This window comes from Mus musculus, chromosome 3 (genome assembly GCF_000001635.26).
Source record: "Mus musculus strain C57BL/6J chromosome 3, GRCm38.p6 C57BL/6J".
NCBI classification, from domain to species: Eukaryota; Metazoa; Chordata; class Mammalia; order Rodentia; family Muridae; genus Mus; species Mus musculus.
In genome coordinates, this window is record NC_000069.6 from 33799243 (window position 1) to 33819802 (window position 20560).

Consider the following 20560-nt stretch of genomic DNA (forward strand, 5'->3'; position numbering starts at 1 on the left):
AAAAAAATGTAGGTGGGGTTGTAGCTCAGTGGTAGAGAGAATCCTTGGCTAGCATGCTGAAAACCCAAGCACTAACCAACTCCCTCACTTTCCATTGTACCCCCTCTGGTCTGGTCAACTATCCAGTGTCCTGTCCCTTTCAAAAATCACGTATTTGTCACGAAAGAAAATGAATTCGAAACCCCTGTAACTGGAAAACAAACAAACAAACAAAACAAACAAAAAAACAAACAAAAAACAAACAAACAAACAAAAGCCCTGATGGTATGGGTGTGGTGCCCAGGTGTAGAACAAAGTTGTGTGGGGTTATGGGTTACACTCGGTGTAGAGCTAGCACTGAAGTGTAGCCAGCAAACGCTGGCCAGTTTTAAGTAAGCCACCTAAAGCACTCGGTACCAGTGTGTACCAGGCAGCCCACAGATATCACCCTAGTAGTAGGCAGCTTATCCTAAAACTCCTACAAAGCCACGCCAGAACAGAGCATGCGCGCTGCGCTTTAAAGCTCTCCGGGCTGGTGACAGCCACATCCCTCTAAAAGGCAGCGAGAAACAAGGTGGACACGCCTCCAGCCGCCGCCAAGTCAACTGTAGGTCCTTGTCTGTCTGCCCCACGTCGGTCTAGCAGGCAGCTTTCCTGCGACCGCCACCTTGAGGCAATCCTGAGGGGACGCGGGCGCCGCCCCGGGCAGACAGGACTGAGGAAACTTCCTCCGCGGCCGCCCAGCCACCCTTGCACCGCTGAACTCGGCAGCACCCGGTGAAAAAGAGACCGGAGCTCTGGCCTTGGCGACCTAGGAACCACACAGCCCGACGTACGTGCTAAGCTCAGGCGTCCCCACACGTCACACCTCCAGCCTTACTCCGCCCTCGGCGCCAGACCCGCTTCGCGCTTCCTGCGGGTTCCCGTAGTCCCGCCAGGTCTCGCGAGACTGAGGCAGCTCGCCGCCGCGAGCGCTTCCGGGAGGTTAGCGCGTCCGGGCAGCTTCCCTCGGCTTGCGGGAGCGCGGGCTCGGACGCCGGAGCCTGGCGGGCTCGCCATGGACCGCGACTTGCTGCGGCAGTCGCTGGGCTGCCACGGCCCGGCCCTGCTGTCGCTGCTGCGGAGTGAACAGCAGGACAACCCGCACTTCCGGAGCCTGCTGGGCACGGCGGCCGAGCCAGCCCGCGGCGCGGCGCCTCCTCCGGGAGCCGGCAGGTATCGGGGCCGTGACCCGGGCCGGGGCGCGGGGCGGACAGGAGGGACCGAGCCCCGGGGTGTGTGACCAGGCACTGGCTCCGGGCTGAATGGCCGGGATGCGCCTTCCGAGCCGCCGCCAAAGCTTCCCTGCTCCCGTTTCCAGAGAGAACGGGCTTAAAACTTCTTCCGGAACTCAGTGGGTAAAGTCACTTTCCATCGAGCGGCCTGACCTGACCGATTCCCAGGCTTCGCAAGGGTAGGCGAGAACCAATCCCAGCCTTGTCCTATGATCCCCCAGTTGCACACGGTGGCACATGGACGCCACATCACAGCACTAAATAAATGCATACTGAAAAGCTAAAATAAATAAAACTTCCCCTGGAGACACTAAGCAGGGTTGGGTGATGAAAACTGCCGTACACGAGTTTGGATGTATGAGAGCGTGGATCAGTGAAAAAAAAAAAAAAAAATATATATATATATATATATATATATATATATATATATGTACATGTATATAGTCACCTTTCTTTTAAGGAAAGAGAAGAGAGTTGACAACATTGAAATACAAAAATTCATCTCTAAAAAAGCGGATCTGCTTTTTGCACTGTCTTGGAAATCAGACGCATCTCCACCCTCTGAAGTGCATGACGACAATGACAGTAAGTTTAGTCTGAGAAGCTTTTCAAGATTTACTGGTTAGTTTAAAGCATTTTATCAAAGGAGAAGGAAGTCAGAATGATCGTGGTGATTTGGTTTTATTTTATTCCAGATCTTTATGCGGTCATGCCACCCTTAGAGCAGTTCATGGAGATGCCAAGCATGGACCGGAGAGAGCTCTTCTTCCGAGATATTGAACGTGGTGATATAGTGATTGGAAGAATTAGCTCTATTCGGGAGTTTGGTTTTTTCATGGTGTTGATCTGTTTAGGAAGTGGCATCGTGAGAGATATTTCGCACTTAGAAATCACAGTAAGTCACTCTACACTCATCCCATGCAAAAATTATGTGCTTATCCAAGTCTGTTTACATTTACCTGGTAGGATATTGGGGGGGGAGGGTTAAAGATAAGCTGAAAAAAAAAAAAAAAAACAGTAGTTGTTCTTACCAAAAGCCTTAGAGAGCTGGACATTGACAGTACATGCCTTTAACCCTAGTTCTCAGGAGGCAGAGGTGGGCTGAACAGAGGTGGGTTCAAGGCCAGCCTGATCTCTATAGTGAATCCCTATCAAAAAAAAACAAGTACTAGAGTGTTACGTTTCCTCCATTGTGGGTGTTTCAAGGTTTGGAGAACTCTGTTTGCAGGTCAGTCTCCTTTTTGACATCATAGAGATTAGTGGTTGTGATGATGTTCATTGGTATTCTGAACAGATATCTTGTGGTTAAACATATGCTTAATAATTGCACATTAGATGTTCGTATGTAAGTAATCTAGCAAGTCCTTCCTATCATATTAAACATATAACATTCTCTCTCTCTCTCTCGCTGTAATAACGTGCTTGCCTCCGTTTGGAGTGCTTCACCCCAACACTGTTCATGTCGGCTCTCTGTCTCACCATGTGAAGAGAAGACATATACAACAGGAGGGTGCACACCTCATTTAAAATGCTAATAGCTTTTGTGTCTTGGTTTTTGGGTTTTTTTTGTTGTTGTTGTTGTTGGTTTGGTTTTGGTTTTTTGGGGTTTTGTTTGTTTGTTTGGTTTTGGTTTTTTGAGACAGGGTTTCTCTGTGTAGCCCTGGCTGTCCTGGAACTCAGAAATCCGCCTGCCTCTGCCTCCCGAGTGCTGGGATTAAAGGAGTGTGCCACCACTGTATCTTGGTTCTTAAAGCTAAAAAACAAGTTTTATTGTGGTTGGACACAAAATGTAACAAAAAAAAATTCTTAAATTTAAGTCACTGACATGTCTGTTAACAGTTGTTTAAAGCCATCAAAAAGAATGAAAGTATGCTGGATGGCCTGAAAGACCCTGTCTCTGATGAAATAAGGCAAACACAGAAAGACAGATATCACATGTTCACATTGTGAATACTGAAAAAGACAGTAGACTAGAGTGGCCAGAGTCAGAAAAGGGGGAGAGGACTGAAGGAAAGTAGGTAACTGCAGCTGGATTAGGATGAGGTGTTCTGGAGCACAGGAGGGTGGCTAGTCTATGACCAGAAAAGAATCTGAAGACTAAACCCAAAGAAATGGTATCTGTCTATTACTAATTATACCAATAGGATAATGGTATATGTGTATTGATTTGCTACCCTGTAAACACTATATAATTGTACCCTGTAAATATGTATAATTATGGATTCTTAAAAAGGAAATAGTGTTAGACTTAGACTTATCATTGTTAATGTGCAGTATTACCATTCATAATGAATAACTAAGATACGAGATACTGTTCTTGCCAGAGTCAAATGTGTGGTGTTTTCAAATACTTCTCCTTGCAGGCTCTTTGTCCCTTAAGAGATGTGCCTTCTCACAGTAACCATGGAGATCCTTTATCATATTATCAAACTGGTGACATAATTCGAGGTGATCAACTTCAACATACTAATTAAAATTTTCAAATTAATGTTGAAAATGTAGTTTAATAGAGGTAGGGTTTGAAAAGTTTATTTTTGTTTTCACTTTTTTATTGTTTGTTCCTTTTTTCTTCTTCAAAGCTGGAATCAAGGATATTGACAGATACCATGAAAAGCTTGCAGTATCTCTGTATAGCTCATCTCTTCCTCCACACATGGCTGGCATTAAACTAGGTGTGATCACTTCTGAAGAGCTTCCTTTGTACTACAGGTATTTATCTTTTATCTATTTCTAACAAATTACAACTGGAATTGCATTTTATAGCCTGTAAATTACTTTAAGCTTGGTAGACAGTTATAGCATAATAGTGCCTGTCTTTTGTGTACAAAAGTGGCATTAGTGTTTAACCCTCCTAGAGTCACATTTCTAGTAAAGTCGGGTGTGCTCCTTACTGTTTGTGTTTCTGATTTTTTTCTTTTTCTTTTTTTTTTCCTTTTTTTTTTTATTTTACAAAGGAGGAGTGTTGAACTAAATAGTAATTCTTTGGAGTCCTATGAAAATATCATGCAGAGTTCTCTGGGATTTGTTAATCCAGGAGTAGTTGAATTCCTTCTAGAGAAACTAGGAATAGATGAATCTCATCCACCGTCTTTAATGAGAGGCCTACAAAGGTAAAAGTAGATCTGCATTCTCTTAGCTGATAAAGGTGGTGAGGGGTGTGGATTAGCTCAGAGGCTACATAGCTGAAGAACACGTTGACCGTAGCAATAGGAATATACTGAAGGTTGAGTGAAGTGAGCCTATCTCCTCCTGGTCTGGATGCTAAGCAATGCTAGGAATATGCCATTTGACCCAAGTAGAGGAGGAAACAGAAAAGTTCATATATATGCTTAAGACTAACATTTAACAGTAATATTCACATTTGACAATTTAAAAGGACTTGGCTGTATAGATGTAATACGAATTTCCTGCTTGAAATTCACCATTTCACTGTTGTATCTACCAGAGACAGAATGAAGTGTACTTCTAAAGTATTTACATTTTTGACTCTCATTTTCTTTATAGCAAAAATTTCTCTGAAGATGATTTTGCTTCAGCATTAAGAAAGAAGCAGTCAGCATCTTGGGCTTTAAAATGGTATGGAGATTGTTCTGTTTAACAATGGCAGTTATCTAGTATGTAACTTAGACACGAATTCTCTCAGCATCAGTAAGACTAGAATGTGTTTACAAGTGAATGACATTCATAAAGGTCTTACATTAGAATCTTAGTAGACAAATTTTGTTCAGAATTGTTTTCCAGAAAGAATTAGTGTCTTAATATTTGAATATCTGTAAAAGCAGAGGTGCTTTTTAAACACTGAGAGTAATTTAAAAACTAAATATTTGTCCAATTTAAATGCTTCTTAATTTAGTAATGATTTATACTAACATTTTATTTAGATACTTAGTAAAATATTTGTGATGTTTCACAAATGTGTTTTCAGTGTGAAGATTGGAGTCGATTATTTTAAGGTGGGGCGACATGTGGATGCTATGAACGAATACAATAAAGCTCTGGAAATAGACAAACAAAATGTGGAGGCTTTGGTAGCGCGAGGAGCATTGTAAGTGAATTGTGGACTTTAAGGAGATGTTTTGAAGAATGAAAAATGTGTAAAGGAGTCACAAGATTAAAATTTCCTACTTTTGTTTAATGTCTCTAGATATGCAACAAAAGGAAGTCTAAACAAAGCAATAGAAGATTTTGAGCTCGCATTAGAAAACTGCCCAACTCATAGGAATGCAAGGAAATATCTCTGCCAGACACTTGTAGAAAGGGGAGGGCAGTAAGTATGGGGTTTCATTTCATAGTAAACGTCTGATGCGCAGCCGGTTCCTGGGATACCCTGAGGCTTTGGTACAAAAGTAGCTTCTTACCATATGCAATTTCAGAGCACTCTTTCAGTTTTGGGTGGCAGGGTTTTGTCCCTTATTCTTGGCTTATTACTGAACGCACACACATGTGTGCACATGTATGCCTGTGTCTTTGTAACTGGAGATGCTTCAGTCTCGGGATCAGTTGCTCAGAGTGCATATTTTAGTTATATAGAAATTAGATAAAGTGCAGTAGAATCAGTTACATGTTCTGTTTCAGAGCACATATCACAAGGTCTGGCTCTAGTAAAGCATTTAATTTTTAAATCATTTTACTGTAATTTATATAATCTAAATATGAATTGAGTGATTTCTAGTAAATTATGATTTAAGATTCTGCTGGTATATTCAGCTTATAGCTCTATTCTGTCTGGTAAATCCCACAAATTCAGATTAAATGTTGGAGTTAAACATATTTACAGTGTTGTTGCTCTAGTTGGCAGCATAAAAGTGAGAGAGTGGAGCCTAAAAATGAGGTGGACTAAAGTCTCGTACAGTAGCCAACTTTATTCAGAGCATCAGACTGTTCCGAGGCTATTCTGAGAGGTAGGCAGGGTCATATGAGTTCAGGCCATATACAATCACAAGGGCAACCTGAGCTTGGTAACATTTTTGAACAACAGAAGTAAGCACAGTGTGTGATCTGAAGCAAACCCACTCCTGTTTACGACACCTGGGAGGGGCATGAAAGCCATGTTAGGTAGAAACAGAGGCTACAAAACTCTTATTTACTTGCAGTTTCTTACAAGCTCTCAGCAATCTCAGGAGTTGTCCCTCATGGACCATGTCCTGACATGCAGGAATCAGTTTTGATAACTAAAAGCCACTTATGACAGTAACATCATTATGCTGTTTCTCTTTCCTTTTTGCAGTACTGGGAATGGAACCCAGATTCCAACCCAGTTGGTATCTCAAACATGCCAGGCAAGTGCTCTGCAAATGAGCTACATCCCTAGTCCTCGCTCTACTATTATTGAAGAAAGATTGACCTCTTCTGTGTCGTAGATCTTCCTGGCCATTCTTGCTTGGATGAGCATTATACCTAAGCATTTGTGGGATGAAAATGCCCACAAATTACTAATTAGTGAAATTTTAATTAGTGACTGGAGAAGCTTTTTGATTGTTAGCAAGTAAATAACTAGTGCCACTGACTGAAGTGAGCTCGTCCTATTGCTGGTGTATTGGTATCTTTTAACTGAGAGGGTGCGACATTAACCAGTTATCTAACCACAAGTATTGGGAATGAATTTATTTGTCCCTTGGCTCCCTACATCCAGTCTACTAACACAAAAGTAATCCCATTTGTTTTGCAGTAGTAATTTCTTCCTTCGGTTAACTAGAAGTACTTGGTAAAGTCCTTTGATTGTTCTCCACCCAAACTTCCTTTCTCTACGTAGCTCTGGCTTGCCTGGAACTTATTATTTAGACCACATTCCCTACAATCATAGTAGCTTTCTCTTCCTTTGCCTCCCAAGTGCTGGGATAGTAGATGTATGCCACCACACCCACCCAAACATTGTAATTTTGATTTTTCACAGTTTACACTTATAGATTATATGATAAGAGTGATTGTAGGTTATAACACAACTATGTGTATATGTGTTTTAATATTTCCAAAGAATTTTAATAGATTTACAGTGGAAATTTTTCCATAGAAAACTTAACAAACTACCTTTAAAGAGCAACTTTATGTAACTAGTTTAATGACAAATATCATACTAAATTTTCAGACAGCAGATTATATGTATTTTCCTTTATTTCTAAGGAAGAGTACCAGTACTATTTAGGTGCTAGTAATGGGTTTTCATTTAAGTGGGCTTTTCACTAAGTAAATGTGAATAGGTAACTAGAAAATAATTTGCTAAGCATTACTTGCCTCTAATAAGTTCTGTCAAATGTCTGATGATTCCTCTTATGTATTTGGATACATTTGTTTTTACAAAATGCTTAATCTTCCTAACTAAGGTTAGAAGAAGAAGAAAAGTTTCTAAATGCTGAAAGTTACTATAAGAAAGCTCTGACTTTGGATGAGACTTTTAAAGATGCAGAGGATGCTTTGCAGAAACTTCATAAATATATGCAGGTGATTCTTTATTTCCTCTTTGAAATTTGATGGTATTTAAAATTAAATATCGTTTTCTTTTAGGGAAAAACTAGGTAACCTAGGTGAAGTATTATGAAAATGAATAGCTTGTCCTAATTAGGTTTGCATAGCATTATAGTACCACTGCTTTTTTATTTATTCAGAAGTAAAAAATAGCCACGTAAGAAAATGCCTGTGCCTAAAGTCAGTATGTGATGTTGATTGTTGTCCTTTGTGGAGAGCTTACTTCCCTGGTGGTTATAAGATTGAGAATTGCTGGTGTGACTGAGCTAATTATGCAGACCTTTGTAGACGTTGTTTCCTTGTCCTTTCCTGTAATACTGATGATGATGTTTTCTCATGCATTTTCTTCTGAATTGGACCATTGCTGCTGTGTCTGTGACATCTGGTGCTGCTCATCCCCATCCACAAACTGGAAAATGATTTCTTATGTAATCATGCATCCAACTGGGCTGTGCTATTTTTAAAATGGTTTGTATTTGAACATGGTGATTTTCCCCTCAATTCACCTCTGTGGAATGTCCTTACTTAAATTTAATTTGTAAAAATTGTGTCCTGTTTACATTTTCCAATTTTTAAAAATAATTTTCATCTCTTTTGAACTCTTACTTGCATTCTGGGTCACTGGTACTACTGCAATGGCTTCCCTGTTTTTCTTGGGATACCAACTGCAATATGGTCCTCAATATTGTTCTGGTCATTCAAATGATTAATACCAATTTTTTTATTTGGAAAAATATAACTTGTTTAATCCTGGCTCTCTGGTGATTCGGTTATCCTAAACTGGGTTTCTGCTTGGGGGTGGTTTTTAAATACTGGTTTTTGCATATTCTGCTATTTTTATTTTTAACGTGTGGTTTTTTCCGATATCTGGGTTCTAAAAGAAATCTTTGGAATTAAGAGAAAAACAAGCTGAAAAGGAAGAAAAGCAGAAAACAAAGAAAATAGAAACAAGTGCAGAAAAGTTGCGTAAGCTCTTAAAAGAGGAGAAAAGGTAAACTATAATATTCACTATTTTTTTTAAAAACTTAAAAGCAACAGAGTTGAACCCAAAGTGCCATATGGAGGTAAAGTAAGTAAAAAAAAAAAATGTATCTCAAGTGATAATTCTTAGCAAGCATAGTTCCACGTGTTAGGAAATTAAGCAAAGTAAAACCTAAGGCTACAATTCTTTTTAAAAATTATATTAAAGTATAGAATAAGTTCTTTTTACTTTCTGGGAGATGGGCATTTAGAAGAGGACCTATGGTTCTTAGATACTGGTGGTTTTGCTGTATGCTTACTGTTAGCTGTGGAATGTGTAGAGGACATAGGATCCTTTGTGTCAACATCCTACAGTGCACAAGACAGTCTACTCTTAACTTCACTAAAGAACTTTTTGGCCCCGAAATGTTCATAATGCTGAAGGGGAACATAAAGAATCTAGGGATAGGAAGGTAGAAAACCCAGGCTGCTGCTTAACATGTTCAGGTAGGCATAAACAATGCCAGAAAGGCTACTGCATCTTTCACAAGTACTGCATTTGCTTATAATGACACCTTTCTTCATAGGTGTTCTCAAAAACCATGCTTCATAGTAAAACTTGATGAAGTAATTGAGACTGTTATTATGTCTGAATGATAGCTTATTTACAACATCTTCAAGTGATACAAACTAGGGTAAAAACTTGAGGAATATTTGACTAATGTTTTTATACTTAACGTGTCTGATGAGCCAACTAATTTTTTTAAGGCTAAAGAAGAAAAGAAGAAAATCATCTTCCTCTTCAAGTGTTTCTTCTGCTGATGAATCCGTCTCTTCCTCCTCCTCTTCTTCCTCTTCTAGCCACAAACGGCATAAGAAAAGTAAGAGGAATCGTTCAGAGTCTTCTCGAAGTTCAAAGAGGCACTGGTCTAGGCCATCTTCAGGCCACACAGATCAAAGTAGGAAAGATGATTGCTACCCAGTTCCAACTAATACCTCAGCATCTTTCCTTAATCAAAAGCAAGAAGTGGAGAAGCTGCTGGAAAAGCAGGATAGGTTACAGTGTCCAAATGCACAGGTAAAAGAGAAAGAGAGGGGCCTTCTCACATCTTCAGGTGAAGTACCAGATGATTTGGGAGGTAGGTCAGATTTTTACAATAGCTATAAAACCCAGGCAGGTAGTAGCAAAACCGAAAAGCCATATAAATCAGAAAGACATTTCTCCAGGAGAAATTCCTCAGATTCCTTCTCTAGAAATTCAGAGGACAAGATGAAAGCATCTAGTTACCGAAGATTTGAAAAGGACACAGAGGGAAGAAAAGATCACTCTAGGAGGTGGGAGCCAAGTTCTGTGAAGTACTCTACTTCACCAGCAAGTTCAGACTACTCTTGGAAATCACTTGAAAAACAAAAAAAATATACATACTCTGGATCGCGGGATGTCAGTAAACATGAGCAAAGATACCAGTTAAATACAAACCAGGGAGAGCGTGTGTATGAAAAGGAGGACAGTTGTGGGGAGGGTAATAGAAACGAGGCTCCAGAAGAGATGCTAAATAGCAAAGAGCAGCCAGACAGCAGAGTTAAGAAAAATTTACCTCAAAATTTACTCAATATATTTAATCAGATAGCTGAATTTGAGAAAGAAAAAGGGAACAAGCCAAAAAAATGATCTGCTAAGGAAATTTTAATTTCCAGAAGTTTGGGGATTCTTTAGCCCTAACAAATAGTTCTAAGTCTAAACTTATTTGTAACAGATCACAAAAGGCTGTTTTGTTTTCATTATCAGCCCCTTTGTCAGTGTTGTGGGTATATGTGGATACAACTTTTAACTAACAGTTCAGACTTTTTCACCTAAAGATAGTTTCTGAGTACTTTGTTTCTTCACTATAATATGGTTTGTGAGACTCCTTCCTTGGGTCCATCTTATTTCACTGTTAGAGAAAACTATGTTTGCATTGAACAGTTGAATTGTTTTATCAAAAGAAACTTTATTCTGTTTTTTTGTTAAAAGCCCTCAGCCTTTGGGGGTGGGGTAGAATATATGGTTGAATATTTCTTTGATATTATTTTCAATCATTTGTTTTCAGTATTAAAAATTTTGCACCATTTCATTTTTAAGTGATAAATTATGACTTAATGTCTAAGGCTTGATGCAGATGGTTTGTGAACACTTGTTTTCTTCCCAGCTTAACAAAATACCTTAAGAATAAGACTATGAAAGTTGGTTAATCAGAGCCTGTTTTATTTCTCCAATATTATTTTTATTTAATGGTTATCGTCATAAAATCTTTAATTCTAAACATTGACCTAACCCTTTGAGAATTTTGTATCAAACTAGATGAGAATAGAAAATAACTATTAGGAAAAAATAGCAGCAGAGAAGATTTCTTATCTGTCGCTTTCCTCTATTGATGCCCCTTACTGAATCCTAGTGGATAACCAACCCAGAGTCAATCCCAGGCCTCTAAGGGGGCTCAGTAGGTAGAAGTACCAGCCATGCCTGAGAACCTGACTCCAATCCCAAGAGCCCATGGTGTAGGGAGAGAACTAGCTCCCAAAGCTAGTCTTCCAACACACACACAGTGCCATGTGTGGACAGCTAAGGAAGAAATTATACTCAACTTTCAAAGAACCTCTCTGAATTACTAGAAATTGAATAGTAGACTCTTGGCAGTATTAGTAAGTTGTCATAGCTATTACATTTCTGATGCTCTTAAATTAGGATTCTAGAAAGTACAAATAGCAATAAGCTTTTAATCTCTTACTGGTCATTGGATGGGATCCACCCTCAAACATGCATGAGGGAGTGGCAGAAATAAAAGAGACTCGTTGCATGTGTGTTTCTACCAGTAAAATGCTTTAATACTGATACATAGTATTTGTACCAAATTACAGTGATGGAAAACTACTGTAAAATATAACAGTTATTTTACAGTACAATACAGAAAAGAAACCTTGATTAAGAACAATAAATAATGGCAGCAGAAATTTCATAATCACTTCAACATTTGTTTTTTACACCAAGGAAATCATCATCATCATCATGGGGGCTGGGGTAAGGATGATGAGCGTATGTGGACTTTGGGGGACAACTTGAAGGAATTTTTTCCACCTTACGGGTCCCAGGAATGAATCTTGGCTCATTGGGCTTGACAGCAAGTACCTCTATCCACTGGGCCATTTTGCTAGCCCAGCACCAAGGAACTCTTAAGAGTATTCTATGTCTCACTAGTTCCAGACTTACTCCTACATAGCTAGGGTTTGTTGTTGTTATGTGAAAACCACCTCTATGCACACCCCTTGATCTTTGAGAATCCCTAGTACACCTTGTAATCTTACACATACCATGTTACTTAACCCTTAGGATAGTGCCTTGTAGGGAAGGCTATCAGACTTTGAAAATTACATCTTTCCTAGTAGGACATTCTAAGTTAAGCAGACTACACTGAGCATCTAGTTCCATGGAATATTTGAGGAGTCGTCACAGAAAAAAATTATTGAGAATTTAAATTGATTCTCAGTTCTGTCATCATTAGTTTCTTTTACATTAATATGTCCATAGTTTGCATGTTCCCTGGACAGCTTTGTCTTAATTTCCATGAGTAGAACTGTGACTTCTGGATGTTAAGATATTCCAGATCTGAAAACAGGATTCATCCTTTGTCCTCCCATTTAACATGACTACATGCAGTTAGTATAGTGGTTAAATGTAAACTTGGATGCTGGCCATTCCAGAGTAGGATCTAGTAGTGATTCCATAGGTAGAAGCTAACTACTTACTATGCAGTTAACCCTGTTTTAGTGCCAGTGTATTTTGCTTATATGTTCCTTTAATAAACCTGTGATAGTTAATTATCTCTAGATTACGAAAAGAAAAGGCTTAGAAAAGTAATCTCCCTAGGAACAAAACCTCTGCCTTTGTAGGACACAAAGTTTATGTTTTAAGTTCTAAGTAACTTACAAACTAAAACATAACTGAGAATCACAACATTGATAAACAAAATGATGGGATTAATCAGTTTTAGATCCTAAACATGTTGTGAATTTAATTTAAGCAGTGTTTGAACCAAAAAGTGCCCAGAGTTTTCTTAGCCTTTTTACTTATTAGACTTAACTATGTTTCTAAATTTAAAATGATCATTAGTAGAAACAGATTTCCTACCAGTGCTGCGTTTCCAGAAGTAACTGAGTTCTAAGACAATCACTGCTGTAATGACGATTTTCCCAAAGGTTTAAAGGAGATGCTGATTTATATACCTGAATGGTAATGTATTTGAAATCTAGCTTTATAGTATTATTTCATATGCTATCCCAAAAAGGTCAAAGTGCTGGAAATAAAGTATTAGCTGGAAAAAAAATTTTAAATATAGTATGCAATATCTACCTCCAGTGTAAATTTAATATGTTCAGTTCTTTCATGGTCAGAGAAGAAACATTCTTAACAGCTTAGGTTTCACTTTATTTGTGCACATATAGAGACAAATGCATATGTACATATACATAAACAGTGTCTTTCTTACTAAACTTTTTCCTGAGGGAGTGGGAATGATGCTGTGTTTTGGTTACACATTATAAACAGTACAAATAAACAAAAGATGGTCTTTCCCAAGCTCCTCCCTCATGTTAACCCCCTTAAAAACATCTGAAGAATACAGTTGTTCGCTTATTTTTTATTTTAAAAGGTAGTTTGGTGATCTAGAGTAAATGAAAACTTCATTATTGAGAGATAGAATAAATCTTTAGAAGTGTATTAGTGAAAGAATCTTATAAATGTGTTACTTCATAAAACATCTAACACTGTAGACATGTTCTAGTAAAAAAAAAAAAAACCTGCTTATTTCCCTCTGCTTTGTCACATGTGGCTTGGCTAAGGTTCTGCAGTTTTCCTTCTCTATAAATAAAACAGTAGGAAAAAAACAAACACAAAACTCCCTTTGTTCTTTTCTCAGACAGCTCTTATAGCCACTGTACAGAACTTTTGTCTGCTCTGTACTTTTGGTAGTATTTTAGTAAGCCTGCATCATTAATAAATGAAGCCCCAGAAAAAGAGAGAGACTTAACTATTAATAAGATTTTCATTTGTGTTCTAAATGTATAAAAAGATTTTTTTTTAAAAAAAAGCATGTTCATTTGCTGAGCTTTTTTTCTTTAGGAATGTTGGAATTACTGCCACTACTAGCTGACCTAGAACTGTCATTTGTTGCTGGAGGAGGCTCTGGGAATCTGAGCTGTATCACTTTAGCTGTGGGGGGAGACTGGAGAGTTACATCCTCGAGCGACCTGGAACAAGAAAGGATTTTCTGTAAACTCAGTGCAAAATGTACTTCAAAAAGACCTTTCTATTGGCAAAAAGAATTATTTTTTTAATTCCATAAGTAATTAAATAACTAGGAAACCTATTAGTGTTAATAAAATTTAAAAATATGACCAATTCTTTCAAAAACAGAAGTGAACATAGTTTAAATTGTTAATTGTTTCTGTGAGAAAAATATATTTTCAAGTGTAATGAGTTTCATATAATTGGAAGTAATAGTTTGTAAGGTAGAAACAAAAGAATGGATGGGTGCTTGGTAGAGTGATCAAAAGGATAGTTTAAGGGCATGCTGAAAAGGAGAGGGGTTGGCAGGAAAGATGGTGAGATTGTTTGCAAAATAGCCATTTGCTTCTGAAATGATAAGTTTTATTAAAAATACAGAAAATTTTAATATATAATAAACATTGAGTAGTTTGATATATTTATGTAGAAAAGAGGTTTTTAGTTTTTAAGCTTAAAACGCTGTCTTTGGGCATCTCTTTTTTTTAACTGTGAAACAGTTACACAGACTAATAAAAACTAGTACATAACTCTAAACAGTAGAAGTCTTAAAATCGGGTTTATTAATAATAAACCTGTCAACAAAGACATAATGTCCATGACTTAGTCCTCCTCCTGGTACATTTTGGTTCGCATTAAGCTAAGTAAGATATGGTAAATAAACATCTATAATTAGAAAATTCATTGTCTCTGCCTCTAACTTACTCTTTACAGTTTGAAAAGATTTAAATTTTTCCAGTTAGAGTTCACCCAAAGTGTTTGTTCTATCACCCCAATTCTCACCCAACCTTGTTCCCTAAAATCACTTGCTAGTTACAGTAAATGTGTCATAATAGAAATATTGGCAGCTGCAGGCGGCTTGCTGTAGTGTGTGTCCTGGAGTGAGGTTGCTGAGGGTGAGTGACGTGGGTGGCAGCAGCATCGGTGAGGGTCAGGACCCGCTTCCCCTCCTTACCTGAATGATGAAAGGGAGGAAGACTGGGAAGAAGATCTCGAGCTCGGGCCTCTTGCTGTAGGTAGTTCTAACCCGTTCTGAAAGAATATTTCAGTCATCAGTCCTACACAGTTTACAAGAAAGTTAATTAGATACACAGACTTACTATATTATACTCTGTTACCTGCTCAAAATATGTTTTAAAGATGGCATGAATTTCTGCATTTTCCATGGCATTAACTAACATTTGGTCAATGTCCTTGTGAAACTGTATGATCTCACGGAGCTGAATGTCCTGTTCTTCTAGAGTTTCATTATCTGTTTGTTTCAAAATGCGGATTTCTCTTCTGAGTCTTCCACACTGTTAATAAATAAGTCAGGTATTACATAAAACTACTTTCCATGAGGTAAGGAAAGCGGGGTCTGAGTCTGTTTGGTACTTCAGAGATGTGAGGATTAGGGTCAGCTTTAAGAGGTCGTCAGCACCTGCTTAGTTATTCGCTGCAATTTCGGCTTCTGCTCCTCAGTCTCCTTACGAAGTTGAAATGCAAGTGTTTGTTTCTCTGTTAATTTCTCTTTGGCATTATTTGCTAAGTGTCCTATAACTTCAAAAGTATTTTCCATGCTCTGTAGAAAATAAAGTGTCAACATATTCATGGTCAGAATAAAAAAAGAAGACTTATTGCTTGCCATTTGCCAGCTGTTCCCTCAATTTGAATTTTTTGTCGTCTTATTTATGTGCTCTATTTACTGTATTGGTGGATAAGGAATACAGTGGTCCTGTGAATTAGTTTTGAATATTACTCTCCTGGGAACTTTACAAACAATACTTGAAATTATCCATTTTTCAAAGACTAATAGTTTGTGTTGAGTTGGTTCACTTAGCTAGGCCCTACGTGCCAAAGCACATCCCTCTGCCCTTCACTGGTTTGCTTTAGTGGCTACTGTCACTAGATTCTTTGTTTTAAACTTTGTTTAAAAATTGAATGTGCTCTTTGAGGAATTCCGTGAGATCACTGAGTGATGGTGAGTGGATGAGTCGGGATTGCCTAGCTGTGGTTGATAACTAATACAGTTATTGCCTCTCAGCCATAGAATTGTAACTGATTGCCTTGATATTTTTCTCTGCTTGTTTGTGTTTCTCATGGCCTTCTCTAACAATGCTCTTTGTACAGGATTAAGTAGTGATAGTGGTGGTTGACCTTTATTTAGGGCTCAGTACTAAAAAGTCTGTAGAAGCCACCTGGATATCTTCTTGAAGTTCTCTGATCTGCCTTTGTTTGCATCTGTATCTCTCATCTGCAGTTCTTTTTTGTTCTTCTAGTTGAATTTTTAATGCATACTCATCACCTACAAGAGAATTTTAATTTCCAATGTAATACGTGCAAAGCTACCTTAAAGTAATAACAAGTAAACCTCTGACTTTAAATGAAAGGTTACACATCTTAGATCCCCATGAAAAACACAGTATAGACATGTAGTAGCCATTTCTTAGTTAGTATATAGCACCAGTATATTTTCCATATTCAAAACGAATTCCCTAAAGAGATATACCATAGTCAAATAAAACTAATAATGTAAATAACACCTCATACTTATTAAAACAAAGAGGGAGGAACATAATATGATTCCTTTTTTTAGGCTCAATCATAGCACACTTTTATTCTCCAAGAATCATAATGTTCCTTCTCTACATTTATTTAACTAGTCGTCATCATATTTGTTGTAATGGCTGCTACCTACTTGACGGAGTCACTTTTTTGAAAGATTGCTTATAATTGCTGTTGCAGCTGTTAAGTACTTGCAAGGTGTTTTGCAAAGCATAGATTTCTTTTTCAGCTTTGTTGATCTTAGCATCCAAGCTATCACCTTCCCTTTGAAGTTCTTCTTTTTCTTGAGCAGCCTATAAGATACAGAATGGTTAATTTATCATAGGGGATATTGCCTAAAACAGAGCATAAGTAATTCACAGCAATCCCTGCTCACCTTAGGGCCTTCACATACTTGCCAGACAGTTACTTCCCACATGACCAAACAAATTCTTAGGCTTTAAAATACAGCATGTATATAGAATATGAAACCATGGTGGAAGTGTAACCAACATAAAACACCAAGAGGAAAGGGCGCGTTATACTTTTATTGGACAGTATCACTCAAATTTGGTCAGAACAAGGCTGTTGGCTTATAAAGACTTAGTTTCTTGGGAATGAAATGTGAAGAATGCTAGCTAGTTCTTTGGTATGTTATTCCAGTTTTGCTTTTAAGCAGAATCAGACACTAAAGGTCAAACATGGCAAACACCCTGGTATGTTCAACATGTAGGCCGAAGGCTATTGCAGGGCCAACACCAGGAGCTACTGTGGCCATTAAAGAGATGTGCTGAGGTCCTAACATCTAGGAATGTGACTCCATTCAGAAGTTAGGCCTTTGCAGATGTCAAGATGTGGCCCTCGGTGCATCTTTATTAAAAAAAAAAAAAAAAGAATCTGTTTTCCACTTCTAGCCATGGATAATTTCTGTTAAAAGCTAGACTTAGTTACAGAGAAATAACTTGGTTTGCATATTTGAGATGTGAAGTATGAATAAATATTTTAATATATATTGAATGAATAAATATATGTCATACAATCATAGATTTATAGCAGGTAGATGTTATTACCTTTATTACATAATAGGACTGTGTTTTCTCCTCTTCTCCTTCAGGAGGCAGCATGACAACAGTAAGAATTTCATATCTATTCTTAAGCTTATCAATTTTACTTAGCCGCTCATGAAATTCAGAACTAATAAAAGAAGAAATTAAAAATTAGTATTGTTCATTGGGAGGAGAGACCCTTGGTCTTGCAAAGATTATATGCCCCAGTACAGGGCAATGCCAGGGCCAGAAAGCTGGAGTGGGTGGGTTGGGGAGCAGGGCACGGGGTGGGGGTGGGCGGATAAGGGAGTTTCGGGATACCATTTGAATTGTAAATGAAGAAAATATCTAATAAAAATTGTTTAAAAAATTAGTATTGTTTTTATTGAAGACCTTTGGACTTGTATTATTACTGTACTCAAGCAGGTTAAAGTGCTCTCCTGTTTTAATGATCCTGTGTATAGATCTCAGCGTTTACCCTGCTTAAACAAGCTAGCTTGTCATAGTTGACAGATTCTAACAGAAGACATGAGAGACTGTTATAACAGAGATGAAGGATGTTTCCATTTGTGACACAGAAGAAGATACAAGCTTCCTGTCTGCATGGCTTGCTCCACATCGCAGCAAGGGGCTCAGGTAGATAATTCACCAACAGTAGGTTTATGTTACAATTAACTCTAAATATTTTCAAGTGGGAAATAAGCAGACACACCTAACTTTCGCTCTAGAGGGAACTATGACCTCTGCCTTGCTATTGAAACAGTACAGTGGGAGTTAGTACATCTCTTTACAAGGCATTAAACAAATTCATGGGGGATTTACCAGCATTTGGTGTCAGGTTCTTAAATGTTACTTTCTCCTTTTGTTTCAGTAAACTTTCATGAGCTATTTTCAGGAGTTATAATAGTAGTGATGGTAACGTCTGCATGCCAGAACAGAAATGGACTCACTTCTTGCTAAAACCTTATGAAAGTAAACCACTTGATCATATCAAAAAGAAGTCTTCAACCTACTGTCTTTCTTCTAGAAAACGCTGGTAGTAAAAGACATTTAGAACTGGAAGTTGGCATTTTAGAATTTTTTACTGTATTTGATCAGAATGTATTCAGTCTTAAGTGATCATAACTTACATGTTCAGCAGCTAAAGGTGGAAGACTAAGCAGAAGAAATTCATCTTTTCACCTTTCTAAACAAGAGAAGAAGCCAGGTGTGGTGGCAGACACCTTTAATCCTGGTTCTTGGGAAGCTGATGGAGGACTTTTGAGGCCAAGGACAGTCCGAGCTACCTATCAATACCCAGTCTCAAAAACAAATAATAAAATACAATTTCTAAAAGGAAGAAGTGGGAAAGACAGGAAATATGCTTTGGGAACAAGAAAAAAATTTTTTCATGAGTTCATGAAAAAGTGGAAGGCAGGGTTCAACAACAAAAATAGATTTACTCGTGGAACATTACTGCAGCACCAAATGCTGCTTTCTGATAAGAAGATAGACATTTTTGAAACAAGTCAATTGAACATTCCCTATCAAAAAAATAACCCCCCAGTGGTTTCATCAATGAGGTCTTTGAAAATTATAAAGAAAAAATTACTCTTGAAAACTTAATTAGAATAGAGAAATCTAAGAAATACAGATCATTTTATGAGGGTATACACAATGAAAACCTGGTGATGGGAGCAAGGGGAACCAAGGATCATTTGCATACAGGTTAAAAGATGTAAGATACTATCAAAATCAAAAGACACTAAAAATATAAGGTTGGCTTAAGTTTGATAAACTGGTCAATGTAATTACAATAACAGCATTGAAAATACATGATGTCAATAAATGCAGAAAAAGTATATAAGAAAAGTTTCCAGTTTTATAAAATTGAAGCAAATTTTCAGCAAAACAAAAACAGGTGTGCCTTTTTTTCATATGGTGAAGGGTACCTCAGAAGAAGGCTGAGGCATGTAGTTCATCTTGTCCAGCATACATGAAGCCCTTGTTTTAATCTGCAGCACCACAAAAGGTAAACAAGTTAATAAGGCTGCAAAAATCCCTTGTAGTTAATTTTAAAAAAAAACAAGGAAACCCTCCCTTTGAGATCAGGCAAGAGACAAAGGTATCTAATTACTGTTAATACTGAACTAGAGATTCAGTCAATATAATGTAAGTACAGCCAAGAAAAAAACTTATAGGGTGGAGAGAAGCAAAACGTATTCAAAACTTATACAAGTGGAGTGCCCAGAAAATTAAAGTCTACATTCATAAATGTTAAAACTACAACTCCAATGAGAATATGCGGTACTTAGAAATTAACTATGATATTCCTATATGCCAACGACCAATCAAAAATTACATCCTTTAAAAGGAATTAACATTAACCAAAGAACGTGGCTTGGATAATCTCAGAAGTGATACTAAAACATTCTGCAAGCAAGTTGCTTCAGTAAGCTTAACTATTAGAGCTAGATAAGGGAACACCTTACTGGACCTTTTTTTGTTTTTATTTAAGATCACATAAAATATCAATTCCAAGGACCAGGATTTGGTGAAGTGCTTGTCTTCCAAGCATAAGGACCCAAATTTGACCCCAGAGTCCATATAAAAACACCGGGTACAGTAGCTGGAACCTATAATCCCAGCAATGTGGATGTATCCCTGGGACTCTGGCCAGCCAGCCCAGCCTCAGCTCTCAGCTATGAGAGACCCTGTCTCATGGGATAACATTCCTGATGACACCTAAGAGTGTCCTCTGGCATACACATGCACCTCATATACATACACATGAATACACATGCACTAAAAAAGTGAAGATGATTACTGATCTTGTATAGGGATATGTCTCATGGATACAGGATTAGCCAAACAGAAGCAACTAGACTTCTCTAACCTCATTCTAATGAGTCAGAGAAAGATGAGCATGAGGGTGGTGTCAGGAAACAGGGAGCTCTCCTCACACCACCCCAACACTTTTGCAAAGTGATTTAGCAGAAGAGACAAAAGAAAATATGATA

General features: G+C 37.9%; 2 protein-coding genes across 19 annotated transcripts in view; one reads left to right on the forward strand and one right to left on the reverse strand.

Moving 5' to 3' along the window:
- The first annotated feature begins 555 nt into the window (after positions 1–555).
- Positions 556–15618, forward strand: Ttc14 (tetratricopeptide repeat domain 14). 11 transcript variants are annotated; one of them, XM_006535524.3, is made up of 13 exons: positions 774–1194; positions 1340–1432; positions 1714–1838; positions 1949–2148; positions 3617–3701; positions 3833–3962; positions 4208–4363; positions 4758–4829; positions 5179–5298; positions 5398–5520; positions 7574–7691; positions 8597–8706; positions 9444–10912. In XM_006535524.3, the coding sequence occupies exons 1-13, from the start codon at positions 1037–1039 to the stop codon at positions 10345–10347; spliced, it is 2394 nt and encodes a 797-aa protein (XP_006535587.1). In that variant the 5' UTR covers positions 774–1036; the 3' UTR covers positions 10348–10912. The 11 variants fall into 11 exon arrangements, 9 of the variants coding, with proteins under 9 accessions (XP_006535587.1, NP_081895.2, NP_001277429.1 ...); XR_880651.3 differs by having other exon boundaries at positions 976–1194; positions 8614–8706; positions 9444–10789; XR_003954371.1 differs by lacking the exon at positions 1340–1432 and having other exon boundaries at positions 556–1194; positions 8614–8706; positions 9444–10789.
- Ccdc39 (coiled-coil domain containing 39) overlaps positions 11515–20560 on the reverse strand; it is a 33569-nt gene continuing 24523 nt past the window's right edge. For 4 of the 8 annotated variants that reach the window (XR_001783715.1, XM_006535498.4, XM_006535499.4 and 1 more), the window contains 7 exons: positions 17586–17709; positions 16670–16829; positions 16170–16276; positions 15413–15553; positions 15111–15287; positions 14948–15024; positions 11515–13958 (listed from right to left, as the gene is read on the reverse strand). Coding sequence is in view for 5 of the 8 variants with exons in the window: in XM_006535498.4 (XP_006535561.1) it covers positions 13805–13958; positions 14948–15024; positions 15111–15287; positions 15413–15553; positions 16170–16276; positions 16670–16829; positions 17586–17709 (940 nt within the window). In the remaining 3 variants the exon portion in view is untranslated. Of the gene's footprint in view, positions 13959–14947; positions 15025–15110; positions 15288–15412; positions 15554–16169; positions 16277–16669; positions 16830–17585; positions 17710–19492; positions 19556–20560 lie in introns of those variants that run through there. The other 4 variants (XR_003954358.1, NM_026222.2, XR_003954357.1 and 1 more) reach the window with 4 other exon arrangements.